The following is an 18,362-nucleotide window of genomic DNA, read 5'->3' as shown; positions in this document are numbered from 1 at the left end:
ATGATGAATAAATGATCTGTTGCTTTTCTGTGTCTTTCCCTCAATTCATCCAAACCGCCAGTTCCTCCACAGTACTTAATGACTACTTTTCAATCTAATATGTAGTGATGCTAATGAAAGGTGATTAGTGTTGCTCCGTCAGAGCTAATGAATCCTGCACTCGCTCTGTGTGACTGTCACCAGGGGAAGAGTCCTTAACCATATTTGTGGACAAAAGGAAGCTGGGTCAGGAATCTTCGGTGGTGGGGGCTGACGGCAGTAAAAGCAACAACACGACCGGGGCAATTACGCTGGAGGCGCTCCACCAGCTGGCAGCCTCCTACTTCACCGACAGAGAGAGTACCCTACGCAGGCTTCACCACCTCCAGATCGCCTCCACTGTCATACGGGTGCGTAAAGACATGTAAAAAGACAACAAGTGTGTTGGGAGATGAAGCAGCTCGTCGGCATCGCCTCAAGGCAGCTGGGATGCTTTCCAGTTTAATGGCTACACTGAGGACACTAACTGGTCAACCTTGTTTAAAATGATAAATGCAAACATAACGTAGTGATAAACTTTACATACACTGGTCACACTGAAAAGATGGCAAATGTAGTAATTGAATTGAAAATATGATACACACACACATACTCACCCACATACAAAATACATTTAAAAAAAAAAATAAAAAAAAGAGCATTGATGATGACATGTCAAATCGGTAAAATTACCGAATAAACAATACTGAGCTCTCCAGAAAGAAAAAAAAATGAAAATATGATCACAAAATCCTCCTCAAATCCCATTTTTAGGGCTGATTGTTCAAGTGTCCAAATCCGATCTGGCCCTGTTCAGACTGAGACACATTATTGACCCATCTGACAAGTTGAGACAGTCAGCCTCCAATAAATACGACCACATAGGTCGTTTTGAAAAGGTGCCAAATAACAACCAACTGTTACATATTTTAGTTTCCCGACCTCTATCGGCTATGTTAAATAGCGCAAAAATACAAAAGCGAGATTCAAAGCCGGTGCATAGTGTTTATCTGACTGAGCTATTTGGCCAGTAATTGTTTTATTGTTGACTAAGTTTTCTTAGTGTTGACTACATGTTTTCTAACGGCCTACAACCTCACTGTGCCTTTTCCTAATCTCATTCAATTAGTGTCCCATGTAAAGACGTAACGTGTACTGTACAACCTCACTGAAAACCTTATCCGAACCCAAACCACCAGTCAGACGGCGAATTGACATAATGTCAACACACAAAAAAAACACTAAGATCATTACCGACCTGTTAGGTCAGTAAGATAAACGTTTGTCTTTTGACCAGATAACCTGGATTCGATTCCCATTCCTATTTGTTCGCTATTTAACATGGCTGATAGAACTTGGCCAATAGAGGTTGCTAAACTATAATACGTAACATTTGGTCGTATTTTGGTTCATGGTAAAACGACCAATATGGTCGTTAATGTTGGAGGACTTGTTGGACAGGTTGCTGTAACAGTTTGATGTTATTGTGACGCCGTTGACCGCTCCGTAGTTCCTGTTCCTCGCAAGCGCGTTGAGCGGTTTTCTTTTATTTTTCTTCCTTTTTTTTTTAACGACCATATGTCTATGGCTACAGCCGGGCATTATTTCACTATTTCCGGTTGCTCATGTGGAGTAACGTAACGTAAACTGTCAGTGTATTTCCGGAGGAGCATGTGCGGAGTCGACGGGGCAGTGGAGCCGTCAAGGCATTTGACTACCGAACATGCGAGGAACCAGCCGGGCAGAGATATTGACAGCGCAGGTGCATTTGTTTTTTGCACGCGTAGAGGGACGTCACGGACAGTCAAATCAGTTCTGAGTGTTTCGAGCTGATCAGACTGAGAAGCATCCTGTCCAAATTAGATATGAAACTACCTCCCGCATGTGGTTTCAATCTGTCCCGCAAAATTCTGATTTCATGTTCTTTGTGACTGCTCAAGCTAAAAAAAAAAAGCCACCCACTTTCAATCTGGATGGGCTAAAAATCGGATTTGGGCTGTTTTCTGGGTTGGGTAAGCAAACTGAACCATGATTTGTCGTTACCTATTTCCTCAGCACATGTGACGTCATCTTCAGTCAACAGCAATAATGAAGTTATCAAATTCTGGACAAAATATTACGTTTTTACTACCGAAAATGGCTCAATGAGTCAAGTGTCCCTTTTAAAGGCAAAATATGACATTTTGGGGGGAAATAATTTAAGACATTTAAAAACAAATTAGAAAAATAAAATCGGGTTTACTAAGATTACTAGAAAATTGTACACAAGCAAGAAAATGATTTTGGAAAAATTGATTATCCTAAAAAACGTTATCATAGATATGGGGGGGGCGGGGGAAGCATAGGTTTTAACCTGGATTTAAGAACATTTAAACTTGGGGCTATCTCTAGTTCTATTCACAGCTTATTCCATTTGCATGCAGCATAACAGCTAAATGCTGATGCACCATTAATTGACCCGATTCCATCAGCATTTCATTCATGTAGTCGGGACGTAAACCATTCAGTGATTTATAGACCGGTAGCATACATTTAAAATCCATTCTACACCTGACTGCGAATCGGTGTAAAATCTTTAGGACTGGAGTAAAATGTTACGATCTCTTTGTTCTGGTCAGAAACCGAACAAAGACCTCCTAAATGATGCCTACATTAAAAATTCTCAAATTCTCTGAAAAGAACCTTCGGTTGATTGAGTCATTTTACCACTTAAGTGTAACTTTGTATGTGAAATCAAGTAGGACGAATACTGTTAGACACGTATATGTTGACTGAGTGTGCCTGACATGAGGCAGTTACACTATTAAACCGTGTGCGCCTTTGTGATTTATACTATATTTCAGGTAACAAAGTTTGTCAGCTTAATCCCATAAACTTATAGCAAAATAGTTAACTGTAACACTGCAAACAATACTTCACTGTATAATTGAAATGAATATATACGGGCTTGCCAACCCCAAAGGAACGCTTAAGAGGAGTGGACGAGTGCAGCAGTTCCAAGGCTTCACAATAAAACACCAATCATCCGTTTTAACATCTAAAGTAGCTATTAGAGAGAACGCACACATCAGCCTGAGGGTAAAACGTAAATGCTAAAGTGAGTAGCCGCTGATGAAGACAAGTGCCACCCCACAAACATCTTCTTATGGTTATCTGTCGGCTTGATCGATTAGTGATACCATCCCATTAATTCCCGGCCAGGCTGTTTTCCATTCAACGAAGAGCCGAGGAGGAGGACGGGAGGTGGCGCGGAAATGAATATCACTCTTTATGAGGGATGTCAAAACAGCAGCTTCCATTGATATCCTTTCATTAAAATCATACAATGTTGGAAATGCCAGGAAGGATTTGTGACTTAAGCCCCTGCAGATTTGTGCTTTCAAATGTCTAGATTCAACAGCAGGGTCAATTACTGGAGGGATGAAGTTAGGAGTGAATCCGTCTGATGTGAGGTGGTCAAAGCAAAGTAGATTTCCTCCCTCTAATGGTTCACTCTGAGGAGAAGAAGTTTGTAAATTGAAGACCTTTCCGGGGTTTCTTCACAGTGTACTTGCATCCAAATGTGATTTGAGGTCTAAAATACTTTTCATGGGTTGTTTAGGTTATTTAGATACACAAGTAAAATGAATCAACATTTGGATTTCAAGGTGGCTAGTAACGCTAACTATCTACACAAGAGTGTGCACTTTACGCCTTCAGTTGCACTTCACTTACTCATCTCTACTCAATATTGGCGCGTTTCCATAAGTAAAGGTAGGTACCAGGTACAGAAGACACAAATAAAACACTTGCTAACGTTAGCTTACCCTGTTGATGTTGTTTCTTAGCCCTGGAAGTGGCAGTATTTGACTTTTGCTTTGCAGTTGTTTGTTAGAAAAGAAAAGAAAAAAAGAAAATCTGTATACAGACATGTATTTATTATTTTTTTATAGTTTACTGTAACTTTATTTCAAAGTGGAAAACCCAAACCAAATTGAATCGAGCTGAGCAGTAAGCTACTGTACCGTGGAAATTTAGCATTGATACTGCTAGCAAAACAGCAACTCTTTGTACAGGAAGTACATGAAATGTGCACACATGACAACAGCTTCTATTTTTTTCTTTCTTTTTTTTCTTCTTTTCTTAATGTATGCAGGTAACAGAAACCAGGACTGGGCCACTTGGATGCAGCAACTATGACAATCTGGACACCGTCAGCTCTGTTCTCGTTCACAGTCCAGAGAACAAAGTTCAGCTACAAGGTAAGAAAATGGTCCATTTTATAATATAATAAATATTTTGGCACCTATGTATAAATATATTATTTGTATGAGGCCGCGTTATACTATATTACAATGTCATTCATAATCCAAATTAGTCACGCTTTAGCTTTCGTTAGTTAGCGACACACAGCTATACTCCTAGCATAGCTCATGTTAGCTTGTCTTTATAAGGCTGTGTCTGAATATGCACAGTACTCCCCATATAGTGCACTATTAAGGGGCCACACTATTTTGAGAGGGTGTCCAAATGGCCGAAAGAAAAAAATGTAGTGCACTCAAAATTACCCACAATGCACTTTGAAAAGTAGTGAACATCGATGGTCACCCAGCCGCTTGATATAGACCACAATACATTGTGAATATGAAAAAAATCCAATCAAATGGCGCAAGACACAGCGCATATGTTATTTTATTTAATGTCTGTTTTTGGCCATGGCAATAAGCCCCATTTCTGTTGCGCGGAGAATGTCAGCAATGTTGGCTTTTCTGTGATGATATGGCTGTTACGAGTAGGATCACGGCGAGCTATGTGGAGCCAAATTTATGCCAGCAGAGATATGGACAACATGAGTGACAGAGTGAGGACTAGATTTTGACCCAATCTTTCGGTGTGCATGTTACTAGCCAGCAAACAAACTATCAGCTATTAGAAAACGGCATTTTCTTGCTTACTTTCAAACCTAGCCGGTAGCAAAGCGTGAGTGACATCATACATGCTGTGATCACAACATTTATGAACCCGGCGCCCTCAGACTGGTGAAAGGAGACTTCAATCTTTTGCTCCTCTGTCATCTAATAAGAGCTCAGCTTCAAACATGTGACACAAGAGGGAATACAAGATTGCAGTTCCTGTATGAGAGAAGTCAGTGTGAAGGAAGCAATGATGTATTTTGATTATAGACTGGTTACTTATAATTGTGTTATTAATGTTATCATGTTTTGTGATTGTTTTGCTTCATGTACAGTTTTTCTGTGTGATTTCTTCATACCTCCAAAATAATCTTTTCAGGAAACCCAAAGAAGGGCATGTTTGCTTTAAATATTAACTTTACCAAATTGTGACCTGTTCCGACCCGTTTCTAGCAATATGAATTTATTAAGGGTGTACCGATTCCGATATCGACCATTAATGAATGAGATTGGCCAATATCGATTTCAATACACATTGATTAGTTGCATAATTTTCCATTTTAGAGCTTCTCACTAACAATTATTTTAATAATTGATTATTAAAATTCAAATCGCTATACTGCACACAAGCTGGTCCCTAGTTGGCTGCAGGCTGCTAAGTACAAGCTATGGATGATGTTTCTTTTTTTTTATGATCGTTAGCCGATCGATTAGAGCACCATTTGTTTTTATTTCTTAGCTTTTATTTGGCCTTGTTTCACTCTGCTGTTTGCAGTCTAGTTGGCATTGCAATTACCTTACCTGCATAAATAAAGGTTCAATAAAATCAAATAAAAAAATATATATATACATTACCTATTATAGGGCTTGTTTATTGGATGGAATATGCTGGAGTCATTTTTAGTGCAGTGACTCACATTCAGAAATGATGGGAATGCTGAAAATTGTTGAACCTGAATACCAAAGAAAAAAATGAATGGAGTTTGTAAATCCATGCATGCCAGCATGTCACAGCAATTCCATAGCAAATATGCTACCAATGTATTGTAAGCAACACTGGGATTGGATTATTTTATCTCGGGCGATACTGAGCACTGTCTTGCTTCGCAAAACATAAAGTCAGAAGTGGTTAGTGAGTGGCGTGTAGTATTAAAAACAATCATAGGCTACATCTTATGCAAAGATTACAACTTGTCCGACTATCAGTGTTCTAGTTGCCTGTAATTGCTATGTTAATTAATTGTATATCTTTTAATACATCAGTATATCAATTAACAAGCTGATTAATCGGTTATCAGAATTTTATTGTGCCAAATATCAGAATCAGCCATAAAAAAATATATATATATATATATATATATATATATATATTTTTTTTTTTTATTATTATTAGGGTCCCAACAATATTGATTGATGAGGATCAGCACCTCCAAATCCGAGACCATGGGTCGGGGAGGAGATCCTGCCCCAAGTGGAGGAGTTCAAGTATATTGGGGTGTTGTTCACAAGTGAAGGCAGGAGGGTGCGATAGATCGACAGGCGGATCGGTGCAGTGTCTGCAGTGATGCGGGCTCTGTATCGGTCCGTTGTGGTAAAGAAGGAGCTGAGCCGAAAGGCGAAGCTCTCGATTTACCGGTCGATCAACGTTCCTACCCTCACCTATGGTCGCGAGCCGTGGGTCGTAACCGAAGGAATAAGATCCCAGATACAAGCGGCCAAAATGAGTGTCCGGGCCCTCCCTTAGAGATAGGGTAAGAAGCTCGGTCATCCGGGAGGGACTCAAGGTTGAGCCGCTGCTCCTCCGTGTGGAGAAGAGCCAGTTGAGGTGGCTCGGGCATCTGGTTCGGATGCCTCCTGGACGCCTCATTGGAGAAGTGTTCCGGGCATGTCCCACCGACGGACACAGGCCCCAGGGACGACCCAGGACATGCTGGAGAGATTACGTCTCTCGGCTGGCCTGGGAACGCCTTGGGATCCCGTCGGACGAACTGGTTGAAGTGGCTGGGGAGAGGGAAGTCTGGGCTTCCCTACTAAAGCTGCTGCCCCAGCTAATACTAGACACAGGTTCCTGTCTGCGATAAAGAAACCTCTCCAACCACTACATGAAAAAAAATGGTGTTGCTGCTGCTTTTCGGGTCAACTCTCTCCTTGTACTGTGCTCAAGAGATTTTGAGTACTCTGCTAAAATCACATTGATGTATTTAATGGACCCTTAATGTATAATTTTCCTTTTAGAAAGCCAATTCAAGTACATTTGCTAACATAAGCGTAGGTAATTACTCATAGATCCATTTTGTGAAGGAGAACATTCCGTCCCTTTTAGTAAAAAAAATTCTGGCAGCAGGATGGTGTAAAAGGGATGGTGTCTAAATAAACAGTTTGGCCCATGTTACATCTAATGAGGGAACATTGTGTGAAATTGATATTGGACCTAAATAGACTGAAATACATCAGGCCTGGCTGTAACCATACAATTAGTTTGTCACAGTTGTCATGCGTTTTGTTGGTGATAATTATAAGCGGCCTCATTTTCTCATCTTTCACGGGGGCAGTCTAATAATTGCCTTGGTCCTGTCTTTCACGCTCCGCAGGGCTGCAGGTCGTCCTCCCGAGCTACTTGCAGAGCCGCTTCATCCAGGCGGCCCTCAACTTCATCGGCTGTAAATCCGAGGGTCATTTTATGTGCCAAAACAGTGAATGCTGGTGTGGCTGCGGTGTGGAGTACCCACAGTGTAACTGTCCTCACGCTGATTTGGACACTCTGGAAAACAACCTTGTGCGCACTAAAGAGGCCTGGGGGCGGACCAACGAGGAGTTTGAGGCATCCGGTGAGTCAGGGGTCGTGATTTATTGCTGCCCTTAGAAATTATTTGAAAATGTCAGCGTGACAAGTGCAAACAAAAAGCTGCAGTGGGAGCGCCACTGCTTGAAACGGTTGTGAACTTTAGACTCTTGTTCTCTGAAAGTAGCAGATTTATGCTGAGATTTCAGCGCTAACATGAACAGAAAAGCCACGTCTTGTTCCCGTTCTAAACTCTTGCTTGGCTGTCAAAGTGTTGCCAGTCTGAATCACAAGATCTGCCACTCAAAGTGTCAGATCTCAGCACGCGGATCTCTATACCTCAGCCTGGACTGGGTGGAAAACAAGGCCACTTATAAGTCCATTTTCTCTCACAAAAGTCCTGCTATGAGTCACTAAGCAAAACATTTCATGAATGGACTACTGTAATTCAATCGGAAAATCTTGAATAAAGTCATGGCCGTATCACTGCAGTTAGAACATGACACTTATCACCACGGGTTGCTAATGCACCTGTAACAGTGCCGAGCTCACTAATTGATTGCGCGACCTCCACTAAGAAGCCCGGTTGTCCTCATTTTGCGCCCCTCTCGTAATTTCCCGCATCTTTGCTTCAAGCTAATTGTCTGGCGCACAAATAAATGCTCCACCAATCAAACAAAGCACGGCTTGCGTCCTAGGACCTAATAATGTAATATTGCATCATTTTGAAACAAAGCTATCATTACCATAAACACAACATACCCCTCGTCCCTGATTGGATTAGCAGCCTCAACTGGCATTTAGCGAGCAATTTACCCCGAGGTTTGCAGAAAATCGGATCTAATCTGTTCTGAGGCGTGAATAAAAAGGCAGAACCTAAAATTCAAGGTTATCCGATCCCTTGAGTATGGTGGAAGAACACTTGAAAGCATTTGTTAGGATTTTAGGCACAGTGATGCTTTGCAAATCCAGCTCACAATTCTGAGGTTGAGGGTTCCAATCCGGGTTTTGGCCTTAATGTGTCGTCATTATTATTATTATTACATTTATTAGAGTCAAAGTTAACTCTTTTGTGTGCAGTCCACTCAGTCCACTGTTTTGTTGGATCCTGTCATATTTCTATTAAAGGGAAAGTCAACCATAAACATTTCTTGACAATAATATGTTATTTCCAACCTCACTAGTCTAAACATGACATTCTGATTAATATTACATTTGAGGAAAAATAATCCAGACATTTTTATCCATCTACGGGGGCGGCCATTTTGCCACTTGCTGTCGACTGAAGATGACATCACAGTTGCTCAGGGCTCAGGCAACGACCAATCAGAGCTCACCTCTTTTCTGAAGCTGAGCTGTGATAGGTTGTTACCTGAGCCCTGAGCAGCTGTGAAGTCATCGTTAGTCGACCAATCACAGCTCGCCTGTTTTCTGAGGCTGAGCTGTGATTGGTTGTTACCTGAGAACTGAGCAACATTGATGTCATCTTCACTCAACAGCAAGTGGCAAAATGGACGCCTTCTGATATTAATAAAAACTGCTAGATTTTTCTGCTTAACTTATATTCCACTAACGCAATATTAACCAGAATGCCATATTTAGACTTGTGGGGCTGCATAGAACATATTGCCCAGAATTTTGGGGGGGTTGACTTCCCCTTTAATGTTCCTTTTCAGCTGTTTGCTTTTCTGGCACAAACAATGAGAAGTAGTCAGTATTTTAGTTCACATTGTTATTTCTCTGAATAATAAGTTTGCACCTTGATGCTCTGCTCTGCTTCCAGAGGAATTCCAAAGCTTTGTTGGGAAGCTGCCAACGCATTACGCTGTAAACACATCTGTTGTGGAACACTTATGGAGGACAGATGCCAGCCTGCTCCAGCGCTACAGGCAACTGGAGACCAGCAGCCAGCAGCTCTTCACCAAAGCTCGACGCACCGTCAACAAGCTCTTCAGCCTCAGCAAGAGGTGCCGTAAACAGCCCAAAATCGTCCTGCAGAGGCCGAGGTGAGATGCAAAATAGATACAAGTGGAATTTTTTTAACCAGCATCCTAAAAAACAAGGTGCTGCCAAGGTGTATGATGGCTGTTTTTACATAATGAAGTGGGGTAATTCTTTTGTTTTATTGTACTTTTGAAAGGTTGAACATATGCTTGATAAATTTGCCACAACCATCCCTGTTCATAGGCAGCTGCAGTAATGACTGAATCACTGTGAATGTACAGGCAAGACCAGATACCACATTTACATGCATGTTCTTTTAGGAAACATCCAATTTGCGGTCAAAAAGAAGCCTGCGCATCGTCGATGTTTGAATGCATTCCCGTGATTTACATTATGTGTTTATTTGTCATAACATAATGTCAAGTGATATTTCATTCCATATTGAACTAGCTCTATCAAGCACTGTTTTTGTCGTTGTTTTTTTTTTAAAGTTTCTAATTAGAAGAGCATGTATAATACCTCTGTTAATATTTTGATGATGGACAGATTAATTTCTCAGGAACTCAGGTCTATGTTTGAAAATGTGACCATGCTTAAAACTAGCCTCTTCCCTACATTAAGCCATGATAGCACTTGATAGACTTTACTGCAGATTGCAGAAGACATGACTCTTCCTTTTATGTCATGCCAAAAACAGTCAGTTAAAAGCACATTTGCCAGAGGTCACATTGACACCTTCAGGCAGCTTTAAAATAGCCGACCATCTCGCTCTCCATTATGCCATCTTACATCTCACTCTACCACCTCCTTGCATATGTCACAGCCTTCTTGGGGCAGTTGATGTTAGCCATCCTGCACTCTCACAGTCATTTCTGTAGAGTAAATTTTGCCCTAAACAGAGTCTATTTGGTCCCACTGAGTAAACTTTACACTTGGAAGAGAGTAAAATAAATAAATAAATAAATAAATAGATACATAAATAAATAAAAGTCACTCAAGGGTTGAGGAATAAACCCACAACATCAGGTGGGGAGACAGCCAATCTACTCACTGTGTGTTAGTATATGGCTTGTGTCAGCTGGAATCTTTCTCTCAAAATACTTTGAGTAAAAAATTACTCTGAATATTTTACTCTCTTCCGAGGGTAAATTTTAAAGTGGGACCAAATAGACCAGTGGTTCTCAACCCCTGTCCACGAGTACCCCTATCCAGCCTGTTTTCCACGTGTCCAACGGCCAACACAGGTGATTCAAATGATCAGTTAATCAATATGCTCTGCATGACACTGATAACGATCCTCACCTGTGTTGGCTGAGGGAGACATGAAAAACAAGCTGGATAGGGGTACTCGAGGACTGGGGTTGAGTACCGCTGAAATAGACTCTGTTTAGAGTCAAATTTACTCTACATTTTAGACCACCCAAAGTAGCATGGCATTCATCAGTAAACAAATTCCGTTTGAAAATTAGTCCTCATCAGCCCACTGCAAACATTTCTCCTTAGAGGCTCCTGCATTGAGAGTTTCTCGGGACTCCAGAGACACCAGAAGCTTCAAATATCTGCTTGCTGCTCATCAGTGACTTTTTTGCAGCTGCTCTCAGCTTAAAATCTTAATATGATATATTAGCCTGACAAAAACTTGCCTTGACTTGCCTTTATCAGAAGCCTTGCTTTACATGGATTTTTTTCTGTCTGGATTTACATTCCTTTTGTAATCAGCAGTAAGAGCCTTCTTTTTCTACGTTATGCATTTTACAAACTGTGACTTTCTAAGTTTCTTCATAATGTGGGGCAACAGCCTTAAGTTATTTTTCCTTTAATCAGACTCATCTGGGAAAATAATTAGATTTTTTTTTTCTGAGATTTATATCCTTAAGCTAAACAGAGGAGTAACAAAAACCCAATTGTTTTCAAACTTAAATCCTGTATGTGTTATTGAAACCATAAAAACAGCACTGCCAATATGCAACGTTTGAAGGTATTATCAGAGCTTGAACAGACTGGGATGACGGTTGTGTAAATGGTAAATGCCGAAGTTTCACTTTTTTTTTCTCCCACACTGTTGTATCCGAAGAAATGACATACTTCACAGCAGATGCTGTTTCAAGCGTCATTCATTGCACGTCTTATTTCCTGATTAGGTGAAGCTGTGTCCCTGTGAAAAAGGCAATATCCTGTCTTTATTGGTTTCCAACCAACAGGAGCAAAAAAAAAAAAAAACGTGTAGAAGAAACTTGAAAACTCTCCAACCAGAAGTTGTATTAAATACTTTGCAAAGACATTCAATCACGTGCTTCACTCTTAGCCCTAAATTCTAACAATATTATTCCGATTACTTTATTGATCCCTAAATAGGCAATTCCTCCAGTCACTACCTCTCTAAGAAACATGAAATCAACAATAAGAAACAAAGGGAAGCGGAACAGGTAGTCTGGCGGGTCACCTTTCAGCGCCCCGTGTTCCTGAGAAGAAGAAAAAGAAAACATAGGGAAGGAGGGAAGATAAAAATGAGGCTCAAGCTCTGCACCTTTAAGGGGGGGACAGTAAGTAACCTGGGAAAAAAAACTTAGCCCATACAGCAAAATCATAGAAGACATTACAACAGAGATCTAATACTCGACGTGGTTCAATTGTGTGGTTCAATTCCCAGTTCCTCTCTATATTTTGTCAAAGTAACCCAAAGCCAGATACGATGGTGACAGTTGCAGTTGAAGCTGCGACAAGAGTGTTTAAATGAGCCAAATACTTTATTTCCATGCCAACATTCACCATTACTGCGTGAACAAGTCTACACTGTAAAAGCACTCAAAGAGTACTTTCAAGTCAGAAAGGTGTTCTATAAATGCGGTCCATTTACTGTTAATCATTTTCCAAGAATTTCAGCCGTGTTATTACGACCCATTACTGCTCGGTCTCTTCGTTTATCCTGCGTTTAACAGCGGCTGTTTCAGCATCGATCTCACCCGGATGCTCAACTTTAGCGGCTGAAGTAAGATGAATTCTCACTTTTCCCGCGTTCATGATGTTGATTATCAAAACAGACAATGAGATCGGTGAATTCAGGCTTTTCCTTAAGGATTTATTATCACAGGCTTGTGGACAGAGAGGATGGAGCCAAGCGGCTCCATCTCATTTCTCATCTGTCACGACCCTCCCTCTGCTCGTCCCTAATATTCTTTTGTCCTTCCAAATCCCTCCCAGATAGTCACATGGTACCGCAATACAAATCACCAAATGGTTTCAGGAATGTGAAAAGCGAAAGCCACCCCCTGACAACATTTGAATTCTCACACAGAACTATACTAAGTAAATCAAAGCAATTATGTCCAATTCTAAATAGTTATAACTAAATCAAAACAGTTATAATTAAATTGAAACAGAAGATGCACTTCACGGCTTATCACGGCCACTGTGGTCATGGGTGCGATCTTTTGGTTGCTTCTTCCAGGAGGGAAATTAATGAAATTGCACAACCCGCCATGTTACTAGTCAAATTTAGACACTGCCTCTCAGTCTGAAATCCAATTATACTTGTTTATTACACACTCGCTGCTTGTAAAATTAAATAAAGACAATATTGGTATTGGGTCAGTAGGTACATCTGTTTCTTTTATTGTCTGTGTCCCTGTGAAACATACATTTTATGGGTTTATTAAATTTTCCATGTGTTTACAAGTCATATTATAAATGTAAAATCCAATAGATTTTTTTATGTGAAGCATGTATCATGTAGTAATACATAACTAGCAGTTATTAGACAAGCGTATGAAGCGGATCTGTGTGTTTGTGTGTGTGTGTGACTATCTCTCTAATCTGACTCAGTCATTGAAAAACTTTTGTCTTTATTTGTAAAATGCTAGATAGTATGTCAACTGTGTGATTTAAATCAGATTAAAATGAAATACACACCAATTATCCTTCTATTGTGCACATTTATAAGACAACCTGACAAGTGGCCCTTGTATTTTTGAGGCATTGGAATGTCTTAATGATTCTCTTGTACCAAAATGTATTTAAAAAGAAAATTCCTCAATGTTGACCTTCATATGGTGTTCGGTTCTGTGAGACCTGCTTTTAGTATGTTAACGTGGGTCTTACAGACCCCGAACACCATACAAGGGTTAAACTAATTTATATTATAAAAGGCAAGGCAAAGCCATTAAAAGGGAAGCCAACCTTAAACATTTTTTGACAATAATATCTTATATGTGACCTCACTAGTCTAAACATAACATTCTGATTAATATTACATTTGTGAAATATGAGTTGTTAAAATCTTGCTCTCGAGGCGGCCATTTTGCCACTTGCTGTCGACTAAAAATGACATCAGTGTTGCTCAGGTCTCAGGCAACTACCAATCACAGCTCACCTGTTTTCTGAAGCAGAGCTGTGATTGGTTGTTACCTGAGACCTGAGTGGCAAAATGGCCGCCTTCTGATATTGATAAAAAACTGCTGGATTTTGCTGCTTAACTCATATTCCATCCATCCATTTTCATAGCCGCTTATTCCCCACAAGGGTCACAGGGGTGCTGGAGCCTATCCCAGCTGGCTTCGGGCAGTAGGCGGGGTACACCCTGAACTGGTTGCCAGCCAATCACAGGGCACACTGAGACGAACAACCGTAAACACTCACAATCAGAGCGCTCAATTAACCTGCCATGCATGTCTTTGGAATGTGGTAGGAGACCGGAGCACCCGGAAAAAACCTACTCAGGCACGGGGAGATCATGACTCATAATCTAATCCAATCAAACAATTAAAAGATGTGATTCTCTCCTAGGTCTCTGCACTTCTGGTTGAGCTACACCCTCTCCATCTTGTACTGCAGTGAGAACAACCAAGTGGGTGTCTACAATGATGAGAGTCGCAGATGTTCCTGCCCGTATCTTCATCCGCCTTGCCAAGGCCTCGTCCCGTGCTCCACGGGCGACGGACCTCGCTGTTCATCTTGCTCCGGTGAGAACCGCACGCGATGCGCCAGCTGCAATCCGGGCTTCACCCTGAACCAGGGAACCTGCAGGCACGCCGTGCCCGACCCTACGGACCCTTACCTGGGTTTGGAAAGCGATCAAGACTTGCACGACATGGAGCTCCGCTACCTTCTCCAGAGACGCGACCCACGCATCACTCTGCATGCGGTGTTTGTAAGCAACGACATGCGAATAAACACTTGGTTTGACCCGTCATGGAGGAAGCGAATGCTACTGACCCTGAAGAGCAACCGGGTTAAATCCAACCGAGTTCACATGCTCCTCGGACTAGCCTTGCAGTTTTGCCTCACCAGGAACAGCACCCTTGAGCCAGCTTTTTCGCTCTTCGTGAATCCTTTTGGAGGCAGCCATTCCGAGAGCTGGACGATGCCTATAGGCCAACATGGCTATCCCGACTGGGAGCGGACCAAATTGGACATCCCCTTGGACTGCTATAACTGGACGTTGTCACTCGGAAACAGATGGAAGAGCTTTTTCGAGACGGTGCATTTTTACTTGAGAAGCCGCATCAAGGACGGCATGTCAATGGGATCCAAGAACACTTCAGTGGACTATGAGCCTCTGGAGGCGACAGAACCGCCCAACAGCATCGGTTATATGAAAGTGAACAGCATGCAGCTGTTTGGATATAGCATCCATTTTGACCCTGAGGCAATCCAGGACTTGATTCTGCAGATCGACTACCCGTACACTCAGGGATCACAGGACTCGGCTCTGTTGCAGCTGGTGGAGCTGCGCTACAGGGTAAACCGCCTCTCGCCTCCAGGGGGCCCCCACGTGGATCTTTTTGCCTGTCTGCTCCGCCATAGACTTAAACTGTCCAGCGCAGACGTGACCAGGATTGTCACTGCCCTGCAGGCTTTCAGTGCCAGACAACCAAGCCACGTGGAATACGAGGCGACCAAACTATGTAGCTAATGGCTCCCGTGTTATGTTTTCTATTTTCTTGCCACATACAGTACAGGCTTACAACCTCTTTCAGCTGGATCCATTTGTTGTCAAGTGAATGGTACAATGTTCAAGGCTTTGTTGTACATAAGCTGTGTGCAATTAAAATCAATGCTAATGTCAATGTAGTTTTATGAATAAAAGATGTTTAAATCTTCGGTTTCAAATATATGCTTCTCATTGGTTTTAAATAGCTGCAGACTCAATCAATTCCATGCACATCATGTGGGAGGGATTCGATCCATTTCGGACCAAAACATAATTTACAACAGGAAGGTCTAATCGTTTATGAAAGTTTCTACTACAGTCTTGATGTAAAATATAAATCAAGTGTGTATTTGTTGACAAACTGACCATCCATGGCAGGCATAATAAACATATGCAAAATCCAACGTCATACTTCCAAATTAACGCTATCTCATCAATTCAGCTCATTTCATTTATTAATCATGAAAGGCAATTGGACATAAACACAAATCAAAGGAAATGAGCAGAAATGAAAGAAAACTGTTAAATAGGTTAGAAATGCAAACTGCAGATAAATCCTTCTGATTACAGAAATAATAAACAATTCAGGGAACATAATTTATTTTTTGCCAGCCAAGAAGCCACATTCAATTTCAATAAAAAAACAAGTCTGATCTGGATTCTCTAATTTCTGACTTGTTCTGTGACGTTTAATTTCACCATTTTGGTTCTTAGTTTCCTCATCTTTGTGGTGAACTTGTATGCACACATTGACACAATATTAGGGCTGCCTGATATGGTTCACCATTACTGGAGACCACTAAGGAAGGTGATCCGTAGTTGCCATGGCAATGACAAAGATACTATTCCTTCTGTTACAGGCCAGTGTCTCATTAAAATTATTGTGAAGCTGTTTAATTGTATTTAAATCAGAGCACAAGGCTGTCTTGTAAAAAAAATAAAAAAAATACACAAAAAAACATATTTGTGGATAATTTTTGGGGAGAATTGGATCAAAAGAAGTTATAACCATTTTTAACGCAACATTACAGCATATGAAAATTGTTGCACTGTTAATAGCTTCCCCACTGGAAAGCTGCAGATGTGCGCTGTTGTTGTTGTTTTTTAAATCCCATCTGGAGCCTCAAAACACAAGGTCTCCATTCTCCTTTTAGGGGGTAGCCTTGGCACAGATTACTAAGTATATCGTTGGAGAGAGGGGGGGGGGGTGGAAACAGCCCTCCTCTGATCCTCTGCCGTCCCTGACTGCCATTCACACTTACTGTGATAGATGAGCTTGGTAGGCAGTGAGACATGACCGGCATCAAACAGCAGTAAGTTAGCTATCAGCGACGAGGATAGTACCCTCGCATAGCACTGGAGGGACAAGAGAGCCTTGGACCAAAAGAAAAATTTGCTTCAATTCCCCAGGGACTGTCTCTACAGGAGCCGGCGGCATACAGCACGGCTTTGATTCAGATCTTTGCATCAGAAGACAAAGACAAAGCTTCATCAAGATTCCCCCAACATGCTTCTCCGCAGATTAAAGCCCTTGTGGTATTACTCTCATAGTATACAAATAAGTTTGTATGTATTTTGAGATGAGATGTGAGGTTGAGTATGCTTTACTGATGAAAAGAGTTCATGTACTGGCTTCACGGAAGAAATGTGGTTGAGCTACATTTGTCCTGAAACATTGATAAGTATTGACCGCTTTTAAGAAAAGCTGAAATATTGGCTACCGTGGTCATGATTTGGAAACCATATTTTGGAATGCTACTCCAAAAATGTTTGTGGTGGAAGTCACAAGTAACTTGGCAAAACATGACCTCCTTGGATGAGTTGTAATACTTTTTCAAGAGAGTATAAGAATGATATGAGTCCGCTGAAAAGACACACTTGCGAGGAGCAGCTGTGCTTCTGTAAACCCGCTTGTGTCCGGAATATTCTGTAAAATAAATCCTTCAAAGGACCTGTTCACCGATCTCCATTCTGTATTCAGAAAATCAACATTCTCTCTACCCGAACAACAACGAACACGCGGAAGACAAAGATAGTCTTCTAACACTAGTTAGCAACCTGAGTCATAAAGCCACGACGTATCCTGGAGTCTATCTGAGTCGCCAAAGAGTCAAGGTAAATTCAAATGTTCGATTTCTTTCAGCAACATTTGGTAGACTTTTTGCGACTGGCGAGACATCTCCACGATGTGTCTGCGACATCTCCGAGACCTGCTGGATTGCAGGGAGACCGAGGAGACGTTACTGAGACTACTTTGGGGCGACCTCTACGCAACAACGCTTGACTGAGCTTGCAGTCAGCGTTAAGACCAAGGCTTTCTTCCACAATCCGCACCTTGTGCAAAGAACGAAAGAATGTCTCTAAACTAAACTAAAACTAAACTGAAATTAATAAGGTCCAAAAATCAACAAGCTACAAAGTAACAATGTAAAACAATTGACAGACTTCCCACCACAGACAACAGGCAATAAGGGGAGACACTTGGACAGGAGACATTTGACTTTGTACACATGACATAGAACAATGAACTGAGGCTGACTGAAAGAAAATAACTAATTACTGACTGACGAGACGAGGCACACCTGGACAAGTCACACTGGCTGATGGGATCTGAATGGTAGACACAAGGAGCAGGACTGATGAGAACCGGCGGAGATGAAAACATTTAGAGCAGACTTAGAAAGCATTAACAAAGGACATGTGAAAACAAGACGTAAAACGAAATTAAGTTAAAACCGGTCGAAACAATGCAGAAACGCGGACCATGAAACATAAGCAGATTTGAGCGCCATATTTT

The 18,362-nt window shown here is 41.4% G+C and overlaps 1 protein-coding gene across 1 annotated transcript in view; it reads left to right on the top strand.

Annotated features, from left to right (window-relative positions):
* Positions 1-16,053, top strand: part of LOC144044766 (BMP/retinoic acid-inducible neural-specific protein 3-like) — a 30,004-nt gene extending 13,951 nt beyond the window's left edge. Inside the window, exons 4-8 of the mRNA XM_077559372.1 lie at positions 184-389; positions 4,154-4,259; positions 7,502-7,738; positions 9,476-9,698; positions 14,419-16,053. Coding sequence (XP_077415498.1) covers positions 184-389; positions 4,154-4,259; positions 7,502-7,738; positions 9,476-9,698; positions 14,419-15,547 — 1,901 coding nt within the window. The 3' untranslated portion in view covers positions 15,548-16,053. The remainder of the gene's footprint in view (positions 1-183; positions 390-4,153; positions 4,260-7,501; positions 7,739-9,475; positions 9,699-14,418) is intronic.
* Positions 16,054-18,362: the final 2,309 nt, after the last annotated feature.

Source organism: Vanacampus margaritifer, chromosome 2 (assembly GCF_051991255.1).
Source record: "Vanacampus margaritifer isolate UIUO_Vmar chromosome 2, RoL_Vmar_1.0, whole genome shotgun sequence".
NCBI classification, from domain to species: Eukaryota; Metazoa; Chordata; class Actinopteri; order Syngnathiformes; family Syngnathidae; genus Vanacampus; species Vanacampus margaritifer.
The sequence above is the reverse complement of the archived record's forward strand: the minus strand, read 5'-3'. Positions and strand labels throughout refer to the sequence as shown.